This window comes from Cydia strobilella, chromosome 1 (genome assembly GCF_947568885.1).
Source record: "Cydia strobilella chromosome 1, ilCydStro3.1, whole genome shotgun sequence".
Lineage (NCBI taxonomy): Eukaryota > Metazoa > Arthropoda > Insecta > Lepidoptera > Tortricidae > Cydia > Cydia strobilella.
In genome coordinates this window covers 19,856,343-19,878,147 of record NC_086041.1, presented here as the reverse complement: position 1 = coordinate 19,878,147, position 21,805 = coordinate 19,856,343, and the positions used below count along the sequence as shown (strand labels likewise).

The 21,805-nt window shown below is 37.4% G+C and overlaps 2 protein-coding genes across 4 annotated transcripts in view; both read left to right on the top strand.

The window, feature by feature from the left end:
• The window catches only part of LOC134746100 (CUGBP Elav-like family member 1), a 514,830-nt gene that overhangs the window by 196,552 nt on the left and 296,473 nt on the right, over window positions 1-21,805 (top strand). The window lies entirely within an intron of this gene.
• LOC134746536 (uncharacterized) lies at window positions 18,745-19,697 on the top strand. The gene is made up of 2 exons (XM_063680951.1): window positions 18,745-19,382; window positions 19,429-19,697. Exons 1-2 carry the CDS (start codon window positions 18,758-18,760, stop codon window positions 19,431-19,433), a joined length of 630 nt encoding a protein of 209 aa, XP_063537021.1. The 5' UTR covers window positions 18,745-18,757; the 3' UTR covers window positions 19,434-19,697.

The following is a 21,805-nucleotide window of genomic DNA, read 5'->3' as shown; positions in this document are numbered from 1 at the left end:
CCGCTCCTGTGGACAGGCAGCCTAAGACTGAACGCTTAATGAAATCAGGAAATGTGACGTCTTCAGATGAATCACTGGCTGTCACTATCTATTTGATGCTGACTATACCCACAGAATATGAAATCTTACACATAATTATTTCTTATAAAATGGCGACACGTTTGTATAATTTTAGCGTATTATATTTCGGTCGCGTAGCACCTAATACCAGCATGTTTTGTGATCGTTAGTTTTGATGCAAAAAAGACATAATTATTGTCTATCTTTTCGCATCTTTCTAAACTAAAAATCATGATACGCGACTGCGATATGATACGGTAAATCAAGATTTCGTGGATAGGATGCCTTCTTGTCATTTGGCTCTCATGCCTAAAATTTCATAGGGCTAGAGTATAATTTATATTTAATTCTCTTTTTCCTATTATTCATGAGACTGAAGTTTACAAACATTTTACAAACATTCTGTGACATTCCGTGTCTGGGCTATACCGCGAAAATCGAAGTTCAAATTGCGGGGATCTTTCTCTGTCACTCTAATTACGCCTTCATTGGAGTAAAAGAGAAAGATCCCCGCAATTTGCGAATTTCGGTTTTCGCGGTAGACCCTCTGACCTAATAATAGACATAGTATATACACGTAGTTATAGACATGAAACTGAGCGACCAGGGTATGGATGGTATAGAAAGGAGAAGCAGAATTGTTGCAAAAGTGACCGCTTTCAGCTTTAAATAATAGTTCCTAATCTCTCCGGTGGCGCTAGTTAGGCTCTGGAACATGTGTATAACATGAACCATATAAGGCAACAAATAACCCGACCAAATTACGTAGGTTGTTTTTAGTAGTATTTCGGTGTATGGTGACGCCGCCTAATTACTGTTTTTTGATGGACACTTTTCGTACATAGAGATTTTGCTCCTTTATATAGTCTCCATGGACCAGGGGTAAGAGAAAGACATGTTAACAATTTTTGTTTTTTACAATACAGTGATTTACTACTACTACTACTACTACATATTCATGTATTGACAGTTTCATGTATGGCAGCATAATCCTTTTTAGGGTTCCGTACCCAAAGGGTAAAAACGGGACCCTATTACTAAGACTCCGCTGTCCGTCTGTCTGTCACCAGGCTGTATCTCACGAACCGTGATAGCTAGACAGTTGAAATTTTTACAGATGATGTATTTATGTTGCCGCTACAACAACAAATACTAAAAAGTACGGAACCCTCGGTGGGCGAGTCCGACTCGCACTTGGCCGGTTTTTTATCTTTCACACTTATAAATTTCGGTATTTCGCCATCGCCTCCATTTCATTCGGCATTTTTTCATGGTCGGGTTATGCCATCATAGCAAACCCGACCATGAAAAAAATGCCCGGTCGGTGATAAAAATAAAGCATGGCACTATTTTCTCTTTCCTCTTATAGGAATCGCAATAAGACTATCTTTCTCTATCAAAGAGTGTCAGGCCCTTGAACCTAATTTAGTTTTTTTAAATTTACTTTTTTGAAAGTCTGTACAACGACGGGACCGCGACCTTGGTACCGTCAAAATATCTCTTTCTCGCTCTCGGCGTACGGCCCCCACCTTAAGCGCCTAACACATTACCGCACCGCACCGGTCATTGTGCGATGCACCTATAAGTAAGAGCGAGAAAGAGATTGCTTTCTCGCTCTTACTTACCCATAAGTAAGTCACACAATGACTTTGGTGCGGTGCGGTAATGTGTTAGCCGCTTTATAGCCGTATTTAATAGACTATCGTAAAAACCGTTAGAGACTACCACACCTCACCGCGGCCTTGGTGCGGTGCGGCGCACGTATCGATAGTGTGCAAGGTTGTCACTGTACATACGTTAAGGACGCAGCTATAAGTAAGAGCGAGTAAGAGATTTTGACCGCACCAATACGGCTTTTCGAGATATTCTCTTTCTCGCTCTCACTTATGGGTGTGGCGCACCAAGATCGCGGTGCGGTGCGGTAGTCTGTTATGGCTTTTACATACGATCGCACATACGCCGCACCGCACCAAGGGCGCGGACCGATGCGGAAAATGGGGTTGGCCGGTCGACATAATTAGCAGAGGGCGCCAGCATAGCTTGCCCTGTCAATCCCTACAATTGAGACAAATTTTTGTGTTTTTAATTCCCTGGATGCCAGCCCTTTAAGCCAAATCTCATAGAAAAAGGGGCAAGCTATCATGGCGCCATCTCTGCAAACCTTTGACAGTTGCCAACCCCATTGGCTGACCGTTTACCTTAAAGATCCGACATCATTTAACATCCTCATAAGAACAAACCTCGCCGTACGTGCTTTTTGAAGTAAATATAGATGCTTTTCCCCAACGTTTTGTATGGTTTATGGTGGACTGGTGGGCTACAAATTCTGTCCCTCACGGGCACACGCGGTAAGCCACTTCTATAGGATCCTACCTTCTATGTGCCAAAGCAACAATAAAATAAACATGTGTCATCTTGATGAGTACGATGTGGATGACACATGTCTGACATGTTCAAACACAATAATAAAATTTGATGGTGTTTTAATATAATTTTTAGTGTGGTGTATGCATGTTACAGTCTCAAAACAAATATTTGAATGGATTGGATACCTTACATACATTGGATATAGGTTTGAGTTCAATTCAATCTCAAGTCAGAACAAAGGTCACGTGGTACATTTTTTCAAATTAACTTTTTAGTACTTTTTCGGGAAAAAATCAAAAAACTAAGAGCTTATTGCAAATTTGTAGCATGAGACGAACCAAATGACATATAATTTATTCAAATCGGACCATAACTGTAGATCTGATGGGATGAACAAAAATCGGCCTCGCGTAATATATATATAGATAGATTTCATAAGACTAACCAACCAAGTAACCAATCTGCGATCAAAAATTACTGAAGCATGGATTGACGCCAACTAACAAATAATATAGGTAATACAGGATTAAAAAGGTCATCGTTCCATTAGATTGCGATTGACTGTAATTGACGCTGAAGAAAATTGATTACATCGAGAAGTTTCCGAAGCTAATAAATATGCAAAACATTTCCAGATTCGATCGGTTTATGAAGATGCAAACTGTCAGTGCAAATGATGAAGTGCAACGTGTTCCTTTATAAATGTTGTAAAATTTTGCAGTTAGTGGTAAGAAATCTCATTCAGCTAATTTTTAGGGTTCCGTACCAAAAAGGTACAAAAGGAACCCTTATGGTGCGACTCTGTCCGTTTGTCTGTCACATTGCTAAATATCTCGAGAATTGCTTGAGCTATCGATATGAAATTAGAAATAGTTATGAACAATGCTTACCCACATGGAGTTTTTTTTTTTTTTTTATTAAATATGAAAATTGCCCCATATGCAGGGGGCAAAATTTCAAAGTCTAGTTACTAAGTCAAGTGGGGTATCGTAGATAGAGCTCAAATTGTACATTTCAAAACGATTTTTGTTTTTTTGTGAAAATAACATTGCCTCCCCCCTTATCGATGTATATACTTTCGAATAGCCTTACGTGCGGCTCCAATGTTAACTACTGCAGAATTCGCCAACTCTTTGAGCATGATGTTAGGAATAGTTCACCATTTGTGCACAATATATTTTCTCAAGTTTCTGAAGAAATGCCCCACATTTCGCGTATTTTGCACACAAGCTTTGCGACGAATGTAAATACCTTTTTTTTATCTAGTTAGTATTATGAATCCAAAAGGCAGCATTGCAAAGTTGTGCCTATACTTTCTGGAACACCCAATAGTTAACAACCTTCATTTTTTTAACAAAAAAAATTGTAAATATGTTGATTGTCTCTCTATGACATTTTTTTCGCGGTCTTTATGTCTATAGTTTTAATAATCTTTCTCTTTGTTTACGCTCGTTATTAATTTGCTCCGACAAGTAATTTAGTCGAATGAAGTTTAGACGTTATACGTCAATACGAGGGCGCAGACGAAGTTCGCTAGTAAATAAATTAGTTTGACAAACGATAGTGTGCCAGAGCAGAGTACAGGGCAAACAATCACTCCACGCTGACATACGATAATTAATCATATTGCAAGGAGCGAAGTGAAATTTGGCCATAGTATGTGTCATGTGTATACTTATTGGAAGTACGACAACAGGTAATGATGAATTTAAATAATATCTAGGTACTTGTTCGAATAATTCCCTGGGTCCTCTTATGTACAAACTTATGCATATTTTGACAATTCATCAGCTACGTATTTGGGTGTTTCTTATCCTTATGCTTTTTTGTGATTTGTAAAAATAGCGTATTATGTTTTGTAAAAAAATCAGTAATGTCTATATCAATTTTCTTAGAAAATGACTTCTTGATATATATACCCAAAATAAGTAATACTTACTTACTTACTTCGCTGGCTCAGCGACCCGAAGTGGATCTTGGCCTCCGATACTAGGTTTCGCCATTCGTTCCTATCCTGTGCGATCCGACGCCATTCAGCCGCCTGGATGTCACATAGGTCCTTCTGGACCTCATCGATCCACCGGTACCTAGGCCTTCCGACCGGACGTCTCCCAGTTGGTCGCCCCAGATAAGCTCTCTTGGCCGCACGATCCTCTCCCATCCTCTCCACGTGGCCGAGCCAGCGAAGCCGAGCAGCCTTGCTCTCGCCGATGATGTTGGGCTCGTCCACCAGTTCTTCCACCTCCAGGTTTTTCCTCACTCTCCAAGAGCCATCCTCCCGTCTTGTAGGGCCTAAGATCCTTCTAAAGATCTTCCTCTCTGTCACCAAGAGCTTGTTTTCCTCCTTCAAGGTCAACGTCAACGCTTCGCATCCATATACCAAGATCGGTCTTATCACGGTCTTGTAAACTCTAATCTTGGTTCTCCTGCTGATGAGCTTGGACGTTAAAATTTTGTGAAGGGCTGCTGAACATCTTAGGGCATTCTGGATACGGATGTCGATTTCGTCTTCTCTCTGGTTGGTGTCTGTTATTGTGCAACCGAGATACTTGAACGTTGATACGCGCTTGTATTAGTTCCCGTTAATGGTTAGCCCATCTCTGCGTACCCTTCTCCGTCTTCTCATGTGGAGATATTCCGTTTTCTCCAGACTGATCCTAAGCCCCACTTTCCTACCCTCCTCATCTAGAGCTTGCGCCATTCCTCGCACGTGCTCCTCACACTCACCCAGTAGCGCCAGGTCGTCGGCGTATCCTACTATTTTGTGTTGGCCGTTCAACTCAACTCCCCCATCATACAATAAGACTTTCCGGATGACGTACTCAAGTATCAAGTTGCAAGGGTGAGAGTGCATCGCCCTGTTTGAGCCCTGTAACGACTTCAAACTCCTCTGTAAGGGCGCTACCCACTCTAACCCGCAGCTTACTTACTTGAGTGGCAACTTTGACCATTTTTACCAGCTTGTCGGGTATGCCTAAGGCCTTGAGAATTTGGAAAAGCGCTTCCCTGTCGACACTATCATATGCCTTAGTGAAGTCAACGAACACTGAGTGAATGTCCTGGCCATACTCCCAATTTTTCTCCATAAGTTGCCTTAGGAGAAAGATCTGATCCACAGTGCTCCGGTTACGGCGAAAGCCACACTGGTAATCTCCGAGAGCTGATTCCGCATATGGTTCCAGACGACCCAGAAGAATGTAAGAGAGTATCTTGTAAGCTGTCGGGAGCAGCGCAATCCCCCTGTAGTTCGCACATTTTTTCCTTGAACCTTTCTTATGTATGGGGCATATTACACCCAGGTTCCACTCCTGTGGCTGTCTCTCGTCATTCCAGATCTTAACAATAATTTCATACAGTCTGGACTGTACCGCTCCCCCCCCCATATTTCCATATTTCTCCTGGTATGCCATCAACACCTGGACACTTATTGTTCTTCAGCATTATAGTTCTTGTGGTCCTCCAGCATTTCGGGGGTTGTGCGGCGGGTTAACACCCCGTCCACGGATAAAACTTATTGTTACGAGACCGATACAAGAAAATAAGTAATACTATATATTATTTTAAACCACATAATCGTCGTTGAGAATGCTAAATCCGGTATGTGCGCGATTTTAATCAAATTAATTAATACATTATGTACTTTGTGGCTAGGTAACTATTGGTTAATCTTTGGAATTCTCAACGACGATATATGTGTTACCAGTATTTGTATCACGACCATATGCGATAGTGTAAAAATTCAATTCAATTCTCGGTAGTAATAAAACATTGATGATGGCAGCTAGCAGCTATTGTGTTTTATGTTTTTTTAAAGTAATATTATATCGTTGTGAGTTCAGTTCAAAACGCAGAACCAAATAGTTGCACATTGATATTTGTTTGTGAATGTTGATATTTAGAAAAGGACAAACTTAACCAGTCATCGTTGTGGTTCGTATTTTAAGTTGTAGGTACCTTGTATTGTACCTTAAGAATTATAGTTTAAGGGAGTGTTTTTACAATTAGCGTGGTAAAAACGAACGTGTAAGTTATAACGAACACGTTTTAATTTTGTCACGACCCAGCACGTAACTCTCGCAACCTTCCATGGTTGTGACACTTACTTATTGTATTTGTAAAGAGAAAAGAAAAAACAATGTTATGATGATGACTACTGTGACATTATTGATGACTGAGTACGTAAATTGTACCTTAGATATATGTAGATATACTTTTGAAACATATTGTAATATATCATCGACAAAAGTATTAAATTTCTCCACAATATCTTAACAATATTAAAGAATTACTCATGTAGACATGTGGCTAGTTTACTTTGTTGGTGATGTATTGTGAATTTTGATCACTAATAAAAGCAATAATAATTTTAAATTTTTCTGTAAATGCATAATTATTTGCCTGTCTAATGTGTATCCTGATTGCGCGTTAGACCGATTTGAATATCTGTCACCAATTAACTCGATATTCCCTTCCATTCATTATTTTTTTCAAGTGTCCGTCCGAACAAAGCATTAAAACACAGCATGGCCGTCCAAATTATCAATTGCTACACAATAGCTTCCTCACTGAGAAACTTTTAATTGGACCGGAATCCCCGTTCCGAAGGCGTTTTAATTAGTAAAATTTCCTATGAACAAGCGAACGCGATATAATTTCTATGCAAATTTAGCGTTTAACTTCTCATAACACAGTCAGTTACTTTGAGAAGACGTATCGGCAGGTCATGTTATGGTAATCAACGAGTTTCAATAGACACTATTATGATCGAGTGCGACTGTTGGATATTGCAAATGTGTTATATGTATATAAACGTAATTATGTAGAAAAAAAAATATTTTACCTACAACTAGCATTTATGTAGTTGTAGTCTGTTTAAAACGTGCCCCCAGCTCTTATGTAAATATTTTGTATAACGTTAGCAAAAACTATAAATAAAATATTACTTTATTATTTAGCCCCACTGAGACGGTTCAAGAACTTACATGGAATATTCGATACATTGCTAACTACAGAGTACAATGAATTTAGTCGATCGACCAAATAGATACCGCAATGTAACGAAAATCGCATGCACGTTCTTGGATCGTCTAAATGGGGCTTACGAGAATAGCCCCTTAACAACTGTCCTATTTTAGTTATTAAGTACTTACTACTAAAACAGCTTCTGTTGAGAACTTTTCCAAACATATTGCATGAGAGAAACCCTTACAGCAGCACTCAAAAGCCTTGACGATAAATTTATTAACCCAAAGCCGGTTAGTTTACGAACAACTCTTAAGGCCCCTGTCCACTACATAGAGCTTACTTAGAGCTTACATAGAGCGTGCCATAAAGCCTCGATTATGGCCTCGCGTTGACCTAGTCATTATTAAGGCGCCCGTCAAAAGATACCATGTTTTGTTCAAAAACTGACCAAGTGCGTTTTGGGCCACGCGTAATAATAGAGGGTTCCGCACCTTCATACTATATTAAAAGCCGTACCAGCAAAAGGACGTAACATCCTAGCACTTACGTCCTTTTAATAAGTAGAGAAGTTTTTTGGAAAATCATTAATGCATGTTTAAAATAATATTCGTAGAAAGTATTTATTAAGCTTATTTACACTGTGTTAGTCTAGCATACGAACTGTTTTGCTTCGATAGCTTAAGTAAATAAATGTCTTTTTTACAGTAGTAAGTAACATGAATATGTATTTATTTTTGTTAATATATAAAATAAAAAGTAATTATTGTCTGAATATTTAACGGTGTTTGTTCATTGCTTTAATTATTTACTGAACTCGATATTTCTAGTGTAAATATCTGTTCATTATAAGAATGTTAATAGACGAACTCTTTTGCATTTGGGCTCGTAAAGCTGTATTCATTTCTTAAGTAATTTAAATATGCATCGCTGCAAATGCTTTTAAAAAGACCAAGCTCCACTTAAACGTTCTTATGAAAAGATCGTAAGAGCTTTTAAATCTTATTCAACCTAGAACCTTGTTTAAAGAATGATATCCACCCAGTTTACTATCTATATCGGTATAGATATCGGGAGTTAATTGAACGAATGATAAGGGAGAATGTCTGCGAGCTCTTCATGAATATGTATATTAAGGCTAAGTGCTTGCTTTGTAAAAAGGCTCCAGTTATTAAGTCGATGGCTATTAAATTAGCGATTTAAAAAAAATTAAAAAAAGTGAAACCATAAACTAGTTAACCAATAGCTTTTAATTACTTATAACTCGAAATCCGTACGTATACTCGTCTATATCTGTAGTGGTGGCATCTATCTGTTTTATTGTGAGGGCTTCTGACGCTTTGCATTATTTCTACCATAGCTTATATAAAATTTCACGCAGCCCCACAATTTACTTTCGTTCGGTTCGTGGTAATCAGAGATTCAAGATCAAGTATATAGTAAGTGTACTAAATAACATGTTATAATGTAGAAAAAAATTATTAAATTTACCTACAAGTAGCATTTTATTTAATCTGCTGGTTATAATGAGACTAACAATTTAATGAGACTAACGAAGAAACGTTTAGACGCAGACTGAAGAACCTTTTGTTGGAAATGGAACTTTACTCCGTAAAAGAATATATACAAATAATTAAATAAATATTGAACATGCTTTGATTGATTAATTAATTTGTTATATAGTTATTTGACATTGATGCGTACTATATAGTACTAGACCTATTTAATAATCCTTTTTATTATTTAGTTATATTTTAGACTTAGTATTTATCTTTAAATATTGACATCATTTACATTGTTTTCTCGTGTTCTTGTATTGACATTGTTCTATATTTTTATTTTTTACTATTGTGACATTTTAGCGTTTTTAATTTATTTCTATTTGCATTGTTTTGTTAATATTAATTCTAACTTCATTTATACTTATGTTCAATTCTAATTCTTATTATTATTATTTTAAAAAACGTTCATTATACGACAAGTAGTACAAGCTGAAATGTACGTATATTTTACCTGTGTGAAAATTATATAAATGTGATAAATAAACTAAACTAAACTAAATTATAAATAAATAAATAAATAAAAATGTTATTTATTTAGGTATCAACCCATTACATTAAGATAATAATTAAAAGGCCTTCAGCTCTTATTTAAATATTTAGTTATACACAAAAGCGAAAAAGATAGAAAATATTATCAATAATGTTGATATAATAGACTACTAAAATTATTTTGCACCATTATATTATGTACCTACTACCTACGTATTCAATGTAAACATTATATTATTTATTCAGCTAGAGCTCCCATGATTTAAAATTAGTCACTAATTAGGTATGCCGTCACTGTTTTTTTTTTTGTTAAGGTAATTTTCAATGCAATAAACTTACTGAGCTACTTGTTTTATTAATGTAGTAGAAAAATAGACGCAATGAAAATCCCAAATTGAAACGGGGAGAGTAACATATTTTGCCTGTAATTTGACCTCGCTTGCATATTATATAAATTCTGTAACAGACAGCAATTGTTGTGAAATCAATAATTCAAACCGAATAGGGTAGATGTAGGTACCCAATTCCTGGATGCCTGCCAGGCATTATCGGATTCATATAAAAGATGGAAATTGAGGTGAGAAATGTCAACCATAACGACTCTGCAAATTGTAAACAAAACTGATCTAAAACAAAGAAAATTGGTTTATTATACAAAAGTTTCCACATTAGATGGCTCAGAGCGGAATATGGGTTTATTTTGTGGTGATCTTGCTATTCGTTTTGTTTGTTTGTCCCGGTTTTGTCCCGTAAATTTATTAACGACAGAATAAAAGCAAACTTGTAAATACCGAATGGCTCACAAAAACGATAGCACCAAATATCAGTTTTTTAGGTTATGCTGCAAAAAAGGTTGATTTTTAGGGTTCCGTACGCAAAGGGTAAAAACGGGACCCTATTACTAAGACTCCACTGTCCGTCTGTCCGTCTATCCGTCTGTCTGTCTGTCACCAGGCTAGATCTCATCAACCGTGATACCTAGACAGTTGAAATTTTCACAGATGATGTATTTCTGTTGCCGCTATAACAACAAATACTAAAAACAGAATAAAATAAATATTTCAGTGGGGCTCCCATACAACGATCGTGATTTTTTTGCCGTTTTTTTTGCTTAATGGTACGGAATCCTTCGTGCGTGAGTCCGACTCGCACTTGGCCGGTTTTTAATTGTTCTGTCGTATGTTGATTTAGATACGTACTACTTACATAGATGTCAATGATTGACTCAATGCTAAAGCCTACAGGAACATATTGTTAAATTCTCGAAATGTTGGATTCTCAAAATTTTGAATCTCAAAATGTTGAATTCTCAAAATGTTGGATTCCCAAAATATTGTATCTCAAAATGTGGAATTCTCAAAATGTTGAATTCTCAAAATGTTGGATTCCCAAAATGTTGAATCTCAAAATGGTGAATTCTCAAAATGTTCTCACCTTACTAGACGGAGCCCTTTTTGAGATTCAACATTATGAGAATTCAACATTTTGAGAATTCAACATTATGAGAATTCAATATTATGTTCCGGAAGGGTCTAAAGGGTCTCTATAAAACCGAGCATATGTGTGTTTTTTTTTGTAAATAGTGTTTGTTTTTTCATCAATTAAAGATAATAAAAACGATTTTCAACTTGAAGTCTTTCTTCGTGGCCCCACTCTGAAAGACCTGGCGTCTACATCTGTTGTCAATGTTGTGAAATCAGGAGCTTCTTAAAATTTTACACCCTCAACTCCGCTGTGCAAACTTTAATAAGGTAAATTCAAATCTTGAGACGTCGAAATACTCACCTGAATAATTAAAAGTATTGTATTGAGGCGGATTGCCCTGAAGTTGGTTCTAAAGCGTCTACGGGCTGAAAATCTGACGGGGTGAATGAAAACTGAAGAGATACTCTGCTTTTTGTTGAACTTCTACAGTTGTTTTGCATCAAGCGGAAATAAATAAATATTATAGGACATTCTTACACAGATTGACTAAGTCCCACGGTAAGCCCAAGGAGGCTTGTGTTATGGGTACTCAGACAATAATATATATAATATATAAATACTTAAATACATATAAAACACCCATGACTCAGGAACAAATCTCTGTGCTCATCACACAATTAAATGCCCTTACCGGGATTCGAACCCAAGACCATCGGCTTCACAGGCAGGGTCACTACCCACTAGGCCAGACCGGTCGCCAAAGCAAACGATAATCGCAATTCTATTAAGGTTGTAGCAACATAGTATTTAGAATCATCATCAAACGTTTTCTAAACAGTTAATATTTAATATAAGGTAGGTACCAACTAAGTAATCATAATAATAAACTCTTTTTAAATTTTCAAGTTCTGGGGTTAAAAAAAGAAACTGAATGAGTAGGTATTTACTTCTTTTTTTTAAGTCAGTTGGAATGTTCGTACTTATGTTGTGATCGTCACGAATAAATGTGTTTTGTCTTTTATCTTATCTTATCTTAAATCCTTTTTTCAATGTTCAATTTTTCATAGGGACCTAATGAAAAACTAAAAAAAAACAGCTTCTAGTAAAAATAGAAAGGTGTATTGCTCGAAACTAATTAAATGTCATTCTCTACTCAAGTTGCATGGAAACACAATACTTAAAATTCGAGTGCACCTTTGAACTTTAAATTAGGTACAAACGTGCGATGAACGATTGTGCGACAGAACCCCTAGTGTAAATTTCATTCGATTGCGTGACGAGCGTTTGCGTTATGTCTATTTTTGTATGGGATGTTGAACAGCGTGCCAAGCGGGACTTTTGGAAACCCAAAATCCTATACAAAATGACACTTAACGCAAACGCGTACGTCACGTCACGCTATCGAATGAAATTTACACTAGGGGTACAGATCGCTATTGCGATAAACTGTTGGTCGACAGAACGTTTTCGCGACGAACGTTTGTTTGAAAGATCGAAATCGCATTAACTTGCTAGACAGAAAGCTTTGCGATTAATGTTTATTCGAAAGATCAAAATCGCGATGAACGGCTGCTCGACAGATCGGTTTCACCGTGAACGTTTTTCGAAAATTTATATCGCGATAAACTATTACTCGACGGAGCGCTTGAATAACATAACAAAACCCCAGTGCGATAAAATTACATATCGAATCGTCGATAATAATTTGTAATGGTAAGGTTGTGTTTTACAAGCGTTCGTCGTAATACCACTTTACACAGACAAATTTGTGCGACAAATTATTGAGCGAATAATCGATTATGCGAAAAAGCTTGTAAAAACACAACATCTGTACTCAACGTTATAGACGGCGTTGATAAGTAGATACCAATGCGAATAAAATATACGGGACTTAATCGCGTAGACTTACGTTTTTTTTTTATATTTGGCCTGACGTTTCGTATTTGTTTAAAATTATGAATGCGTGTTAGTTAAAATCAACATAATTATGTACATATATGGGAATAATAGTTTCTGGACTGGATTAAATCAAACTTCTTTACGTAAATTAATAGCTTTTTCATCAATTAATAATTTAGGATGAATATTATCATCAATTATATATTGGGGTCCCATCATTCACTCCAGAATGGCAAACGCGAGAATACTATTCCTTAGATTTGTTATTTTTAGAAGTAAGCGTGCACATAAAATGCCGTAGGTCACCTATACTGGAGGTAGTGCGTATAGTGGTGCTGGTGATAAACCCGAGGCGAAATCTTGTAGTCGAAGTGTAGACCCAGGGAACCATACCACCTGCTAACGATCTATCTGAAATAATCATAATCATTAATTTATTTATAAAACCAATTTACACGTCAATAATAAATAATTAATAATAGCGATTTACTAATAATAGTGATCTAGTTATTAGGTACAAACAGTTCTGATTAATAATAATTAACAGTTCTGATTAATATTAATATAGTCGTGTTGTCGCGTAGTTTTACGACGGTCTATAATATGTTGTACATAAGTTGTAGGTATTGTACAAGCGTTGGTCGCCAAACTGATCAGTTGATTGATAATTTGTCGCACTAAAATTGTTCTGGTAATCATATCAGCTGCTCACGTTTATTTTTAGTGCAAACCCAACGTAGTGAAAAAGTATATTGTGCAGTTTATTACATTAGGTTTATTAAAATAATAGCATCATCAGGCGAGGGAAACTTGTGCGTAATGAGTACACCAGTATTAAAGCGTCGGGCGTCGCGATATTGCCTACGTGTTTCGAGCCCTAAAACAAGCGGTTTTTAGGCTCTTGTTCTCTAATATTAATTTGACGTATCTAAATATAAACAACCAACCCAATAGGGCTCCGTCTAGTGACCCCCTCACGCTTAACAACGTACACTTAAAAACTGATTCATAATCCTAAAGTCGTTTGTTTACTACTCGACAGTAAGAACAAGTGCAGTAATTTTGATAGCCCAGACTGTAGTACTATTATTTATTCTGTGGTTACAGGTCCTATCGCACTTCGTCACGTAATCGCACAGATTGTTCTAGTGGTTTGAGCTCCGATCCTTCGATTCTATGGCCCTTAAAGTTATAACGTCAAGTTTACAACACATTATCACAGAGTTTTACGCTACTTCTCTACTCTTATGTATGGATATATTGTACAAAGTAGAATTCTTTAATAGCACTGACATTTACAATTATTTAATTATGTAATAAATATAATACGTATTTCAATTTTTATGAGCATTGATAACAAGATAGTTGACAATTAGATGTATCTATGTACAGTCGCCATCAGATATATCGGAGCGGCCGAGGTGCTCAAAAATATCTGAACACGCACGTAACGCCTTGACAATAGAGGCGTGTTCAGATATTTGTGAGCACCTTGGCCGCTCAAATATATCTGATGGCGACTGTACATGATTCATTATTTGTTGAAACGTATAATGAATATATCAATGACAATAGGAATCAATTAATATAATTAAATAAATGGTAGTGGTGGTTCTTCACATTTAATAAACGTATAAATTAGTACTATCTATTTCTTACCTTCTTAAACGTTTAGTAATTTTTTATCCCATCAAAAACATTACATGTAAAAAGATGCAAGTCTCGCAACGCAGTTCTACTACTACACAAAAGTTTTGAGATGTAATGTGAAACCAAGTCGGTTATTTTAGTCAGTGCCAGGGGGTGTTAAAACCGTAACAATATTCGATACCTTTATTTTTTTAATACATACCTATAATGACTTGGCAATCGCACGGCTACATAGTGCATGACGGGTAATTCGTCAACTATTTAAAATAATCCTAATTGAACATAGCGCTAGCCCTAATGACATGCATGTTGAGCAATACACATACAAGTAAAGCATTGTGCGCGATTGCCAAGTCATTATATGTATGTATAAAAAAAATAAAGGTATCTAATTGTAGCAACTGCAAACGTAACTTTGTTATCGCATATATTTATATAGGATTACAAACTTACTTGTGCAGATATTAAATCTTTAAAACGTGACTGGATATTGCAGTATTTTAAATTTCTTATTGGCTAAATACGCTAAAACCTAATTACGTTTCAAATTTGGAGCTTGTGGGTCTGCTAGAAGTACCTTAGAATTATGATGATCGCGAGTGAGTGTGTCAGTGACAAAACTAAGAAACTTTGACATGCAATTATTCCTTAACTACATGTTCAAATTACATGTTATTGCGTATATATCTAAATCTTGTTATGCTCTATACGTCACTGAAAATTCAGGGTTCTAGCTCAAGCTATCACAAAATTACAGGACGTTGAAAATGGCCTGAGTGGCTTCGAGAAAAGGATGGTACGGCCGTGCATCTTTGTTTGCTCGACTTGGCGGGGGCACTACCGTGCTCCCAGATATCATAAACAATAACAGTTTAATAGAACATAATTATTTAAAACTATATTAAAGGGCAATGTTAACGTAAGTTTCTTACTTCTCCCGCAGATTTCCTAGCCGTGAACTGTGTCACGTCGAGTTTGCCACATGCCACGGATTTATACCCTCGTTACCCCTCCGCTCGGTGTCGATACTAATTTGATAAGGTCCTTCCCCCCATCCGTGGCCCGAAATTATTAACGACTAAAACTAACTTACTTTCAGTTTAGTTTTATCCATACACTTAGATTATGTAGCTGCTGGATGGCATGAAGTTTGCTCTTTACGAGTTTTTGATGATGATAGATGTACGCTTCGTCCTGGTTCTGTAATATACGAGTATGAATTATCTTCGCTTTAACACTATTAACAAGGTGTTTGTCGCAAAAATGACATTGTTTTTTTAATCCAAATTACATTTACTTACATAAAAAATATATAGAGTGGTACTACTAAACTAAATTAATACTAGCTTAAATCTAAAATAGGCCCTTGAGGCATTGTACCAAGGATGCTGGCGGCATTTCCTCGCAGCGAGGAAGCCGCCAGCTCTTCGGTCACCAGCTACGTCAACCAGACGCTTCGCGATTTCTCCAAACAACTTGTGCGCGCTGGGATCCCATGGACCAAGTTTCAACTCTGAATGGTACAAATTATACTCTGTTAGTTGTAATAAATAAATAAATAAAAATAAAAATGTTAAATAAATAAAGTAAGATATAAATAAAGAAACTATTTACTCAGAATAGCTATTTTACTTTGTTTTTTTATAATACGCCGGTGGCAAACAAGCATACGGCCCGCCTGATGTTAAGCAGTCTCCGTAGCCTATGTACGCCTGCAACTCCAGAGGAGTTACATGCGCGTTGCCGACCCTAACACTCCTCTCCCTCGAGCTCTGGCAACCTTATTCACCGGCAGGAACACAACACTATTAGTAGGGTCTAGTGTTATTTGGCTGCGGTTTTCTGTAAGGTGGAGGTACTTCCCCAGTTATAAACAACTACGTGTTTTCAGCACGAACAGCAGTCAAAAATATGGCTTCTTTTGAATCCGAAATAAAATAAAAACTTACATACAGATGTATGATAGCTGGTATTGTCATTACATGATGAAGAGTGATTCTGCATTTCTGGTTGTATTCTCTTGTGGCACTGGTATGGCCATCTATACCAAAAAAGGGTTAGGTTCGGCTATAAATTATTTATTTATCTCACATGACTTTGTTATATTATCAGTTTTCGTTCAGTCTCAATATTTTGTGGTACCTACAATAATCTGTTTCAGGAGACTGTCTTTAAATTTCTCCTTTAACCTCCTGCCTACTCGTATTTTTTAATTTGAACTTTGTACCACATATATAACGGCGGTCTGTGTCCTTTGAGTAGGACAAACGTAGGCACCAGGTTAAAATTACTTCTTTCCGGATGGCTCGGCAATATATATGTACAAAAAGTTCTTGTTGTCACTTTAGTGCAGTAAATTTTAACCATGATAAAGCGGTTTTTTTTTTGTAAGATTGTAAAAAAATATTTATAGAAAAATTATGGATATGTTAGCAAAATCATTATTCCGTCCTTTTTAGGGTTCTGTACCCAAAGGGTAAAAACGGGACCCTATTACTAAGACTCCGCTGTCCGTCTGTCCATCCGTCTGTCCGTCTGTCCGTCTGTCTGTCACCAGGCTGTATCTCATGAACCGTGATAGCTAGACAGTTGAAATTTTCACAGATGATGTATTTCTGTTGCCGCTATAACAACAAATACTAAAAACAGAATAATATACATATTTAAATGGGGCTCCCATACAACAAACGTGATTTTTTTGCTGTTTTTTTTCCATAATGGTACGGAACCCTTCGTGCGCGAGTCCGACTTGCACTAGGCCGGTTTTTTTAAATTTTATTGTACGACTTTGTCGGATTTATTGATTTATATATCTATGCCAAATTGCAGCTTTCAAGCACTAACGATCACGGAGCAAAGCTTCAGACAGACAGACAGACGACAATATTCTATGAGCAAATACCGCGATTTAAAAGGTAAAGATTAAAATACTTTAATTCGTGACAATCACAAACATCACGAAATGAACCCAACTCAGATCTACGAGTTAGTGGTGAGAATAAATGAATCAATGAGTTAAATAAGTAACTTAGTTTATTCTCCCGTAATTTCCACCCCAAGCACACGAGTAAGTCGTAGGGTAGGGTACATTTTAGGCCGGTACTGATTTTTCTCCGAGGTCAGTTCCACCAAGCAAGTACTCCCCTGAAGATGCCGGAGCCACCGCGGGTTAGGACACGGACGAGCTAAGGGACGTCAGCTAGGGCCGCTCAGGAACTGCCGGAGATGGTCGTCATGGCTACGGTTGAACCGAAACTAGGCATAGGCATCAAATAAAGAAAAGAAATTATAACAAAGAATCACTCACCACAAATTATCACCTGTCAACGCTTGCTTCCTGAAGCGCGCGCCAGGGAACTATAAATGCCAACTCTAGGTATATTAAAAAGAAACATGTTCTTAGATTTTTTTTTGTGTATTGATTTGCTAATCTTTTATTTATTTAAAAAGTTCTTAGAATTATGTTTCTAAATTGATTATAGTCAGACAAGTTTACATTTTAGGTTCAATTGTATATTTCGACCGCAGTGTATTTCATAATCCACAAATTATGAGAACATTTGCAAGAGAAAATATAATAAAATTGATGTAGGCTTAGGTTTAGATTATATTTAGACAAAATTATTGTCTGTCAGATTACCTAACTTATCATTATTGTTAACGAGGCATCATGTTAAAATATTGTTTACCGATGTTAATTTTATTGTAGTCGACTGAATATAGGTATAACAACGATTCTAGAGCTATACCTCGGTGTAGGTACTTATGTAATAAGTAGCATAAAATACAATTGTTGCTTTATTAAAATAACCGCTCCGCCGCCTTTTCAATATGTGCTTCAGAACCGGTCAAGTGCCCAGGGACTGGTGCAAGGCCGTCATTGTACCTCTTTACAAAGGAAAGGGATCACAACTGGATTGCAAAAACTACAGAGGCATTAGCTTACTCAGCGTCGTCGGCAAATTGTATGCAAAGATATTGATTGCAAGAGTAGTGAAAGAAACCGATGAGAAAGTGCACAAGCGGGATTCCGAAAGGGTATGGGATGTACGGATCAAGTCTTTTCCTTGCGATGCATAGCCGAAAAGTATTTGGCCAAAGGTCAGAAGGTCTATTGCGCTTTCGTGGATTTGGAAAAGGCTTATGACAGAGTGGTAAGGAATGAACTTTGGTCGGTACTGACGGTGTATGGATTGAGCGGCCGTCTCAATCAGGCACTGAAATCGCTCTATGAGGATTCCAGTGCTTGTGTGAGAGTAAACGGGTCGGACACTGAGTGGTTTAGCATCGAAAAGGGTGTTAGGCAGGGATGTGTAGCGTCACCGTGGCTGTTTAATCTGTTCATGGACAGTAGTTTGCATGATTTGAGAAATGATGAATGTGGGCTGAGAATGAGTGGGTTACCCGTCAAATGTCTTCTTTACGCTGATGACCTGGTATTGCTAGCGTCATCAGGTGAAGAGTTGCAGGAGATGGTAACTAGAATGCATGGATCTTTTGAAAGGAAAGAAATAAAAATAAATGTAAGTAAGACGAAAGTTATGGTATTTGAAAAGGAGGAATATATGACAAACTGTGAAATTTTGATTGGTCAAGAAAGAGTAGAACAAGTGAAAGAGTTTGTGTATTTGGGAACATTATTCACTAGGGACGGTAAGCATGATAAAGATATTGAAAGAAGAGTGAGTGCTGGAAATCGCGTGAATGGGGCACTTAACGCTTTTATGAGTAGCCAGAAGGTGTCGCAAAAGGCACGGTTGGCTGTGCATAGAGGGGTGCTGGTGCCTACACTTATGTATGGTAGCGAAAGTTGGGTATGGCAGAAGAGGCATCAGAGCCAAGTGAATGCAGTGGAAATGAGAGCGTTGAAAAGTGTGTGTGGTGTGAGATTACAAGATAGAATTAGGAACAGTGTGATAAGGGAAAAGTGTGGACTGAGCGAAGATGTAGTGACAAAAATTGAGAAAGGTATGTTGAGATGGTTTGGACACGTGGAAAGAATGAGTGAAAGAAGGCTAACAAAGAGAGTGTATAAGGGAGAGGTAGAAACGGGAGTTGGAAGGGGCAGACCTCGGCGGACTTTCTCTGATCAGATCGGGGAAATCCTGAAGAAAGGCTAGGTCAAGAGCACCCTAAACCGGCGAGCGTGTATGAGGAATGTTATGAAAGTGAAGGAAGCGAAAGAGGTATGTCAGGATCGTAGCAAGTGGAAATCCATGGTCTCTGCCTACCCCTCCGGGAAATAGGCGTGATTGTATGTATGTATGTATGTATGTAAAATAAACAAACATTCTTAATACGCACACAAAGCTGAGCGGCAAAACTTTGATAATCGTCCCCTTATCCGTCACGTAGGGGACAAAGTTAATATAACTGTGCCCAAGTGTTACCGCGAGCGTCGCCGTGGTAACGCTGGGGACACATCGGGTTTCGTCGCTTCGTCAAACATATTTAGTTTCTCTCACTTTTCTATATAATGAAATTATTACGTAACATACGACCCAATTCGAACAATGCTCATAAGGTGTCACAGCGATACGATACCAATCTGTCAGTGTCAATAGTAACGTTTTTGGTTGAAAAATATTTGACTGACAAGAAGAACAACAAGACAGCATATTTCAACTATTAAGTAGTTTGTTCTGTTAGTCTTATATTTTAAAACCGCACTGACTCAATTAATTACACCCTTTAATGACATTATTTTAAGAATTCGCTAAACTACGCGTAAGTAGAACAGACTAGTTCTATTCGTTAGAGCGCATATCGCGGTGTGTTCCCAGCGTAATTGCTGAACAATCGTCGAACATTCTTCCCAAACTCTAGAACTACAATTGCATGGAAACTCGACTCAAGTCGGCTTTAAAGTTTAAGCGAGTTCCGTTTTAAATTCCGTCACTTTTTATTGTGTTTTTTAGGGTTGTAAATTCCTGTATAGTTTTGAGAAATGCTTGCATATTTTCTTGTTGGAAGGCTAAGTTCATATATATTGACTGGCTTATGAGACTTCCATATTTGAATCACGGGATAATATATCTACATTAAACATTATTTGGTATTATCCTTCCCTATGGGAGGGATACTCGTTTGCGGTCTAAGGTGCGTAGACAAGATCACAAGATGCCAATCGTGAACGCTCGGTAGCGAACGAAACGGACCTGTCTCTGTCGCAATAATATGGAAGACTGATAGAGAAAGATAACTACGCTACGCTACGGAGCGTAAACAATTGGCTTCTTGTCTACGCACCCAGACCTTATCGGTAAGAATGACAAATACCTATCTGCCTACCTACCTATTAGCCACGGACGTCCACTGTTGGACATAGGCCTCCCCCATAGACCGCCACCGGAAGCGATCTGTAGCACACTGCGGCAACAAATACAAATACCAAAATAAAATCATTCCATCATTTGTTCCATTTTTCATATTATGAAATGTTATTTCGATCACAACACAGGTATAAATACGATGTCAACAAAGCTAGACGTTCTACTAATAGTAATAACTAACTTATTTATATTAAAAAGTATTTTTATTTTGAACGATTGTTACGCCAACGATTTACGCCATCTTAATGTTTTAATTAATGTGGGTACTTGCTTCTAGAGACTGACGGAAATATGCCTTGTTAAAATGACACTAGTTTTCTTTGTGAAAAATATGCTATATAATATAATATAAGGCAATATTTGTAAATAATTATAAAGCTAACTCACTCAGACCGCTTGGGTTTACCATAGATAAAATTTAAATTTCTTAAACTTAGTACTCAGGTATGTACCGTTAAGCGGGGTGATTGATTAAGGTAAATATATGAATGAATTGTTAATCAGTTTGTAATTGCGTGTAACAAAGTATTTTTTCACCTCAGCAGCTCGAACAAGCCTACTTTCGTCACTCCCTGGAGTGAGGAAAGTGCGACTTTCCTCACTCCAGGGAGTGAAACAATGTAGCTTTTTAATTAATAGGCCATGAACTTCATACTACGGTACGGTACGGTACGGTACGGTACGGTACGGTTACAAATAACTATTTATTTTGAACGATTGTTACGCCAACGAATTACGCCATCTTAATGTTTTAATTAATGTGGGTACAGTATATATAAGGAGTTGGCCAAGCGCCTAATAGACGCAACGGGTGACCGGAAGGCTGGAGCATACCTCGCCCAACGCATCGGCGTTGCCGTTCAGCGCGGCACCGCCGCCAGCCTTCTGGGCACCCTACCGGACGGCACAGACCTGGTTCCAATTTTTTATTTATAGCACTTTTTAGGTAGTTTTAGTTTAGTTTGTTTAGTTCGTAGTTTAAAATATTTTTGTTAGTTTTAATTTGTTTTTATCAGTTTGGCTAAATATATACATAATAATGCAATTTGTATGGACATT

What these genes read in the sequence shown, in the direction of transcription:
- LOC134746536 (XM_063680951.1), top strand. Translation starts at nt 18,758, where the DNA reads ATGGACAGTAGTTTGCATGATTTGAGAAATGATGAATGTGGGCTGAGA.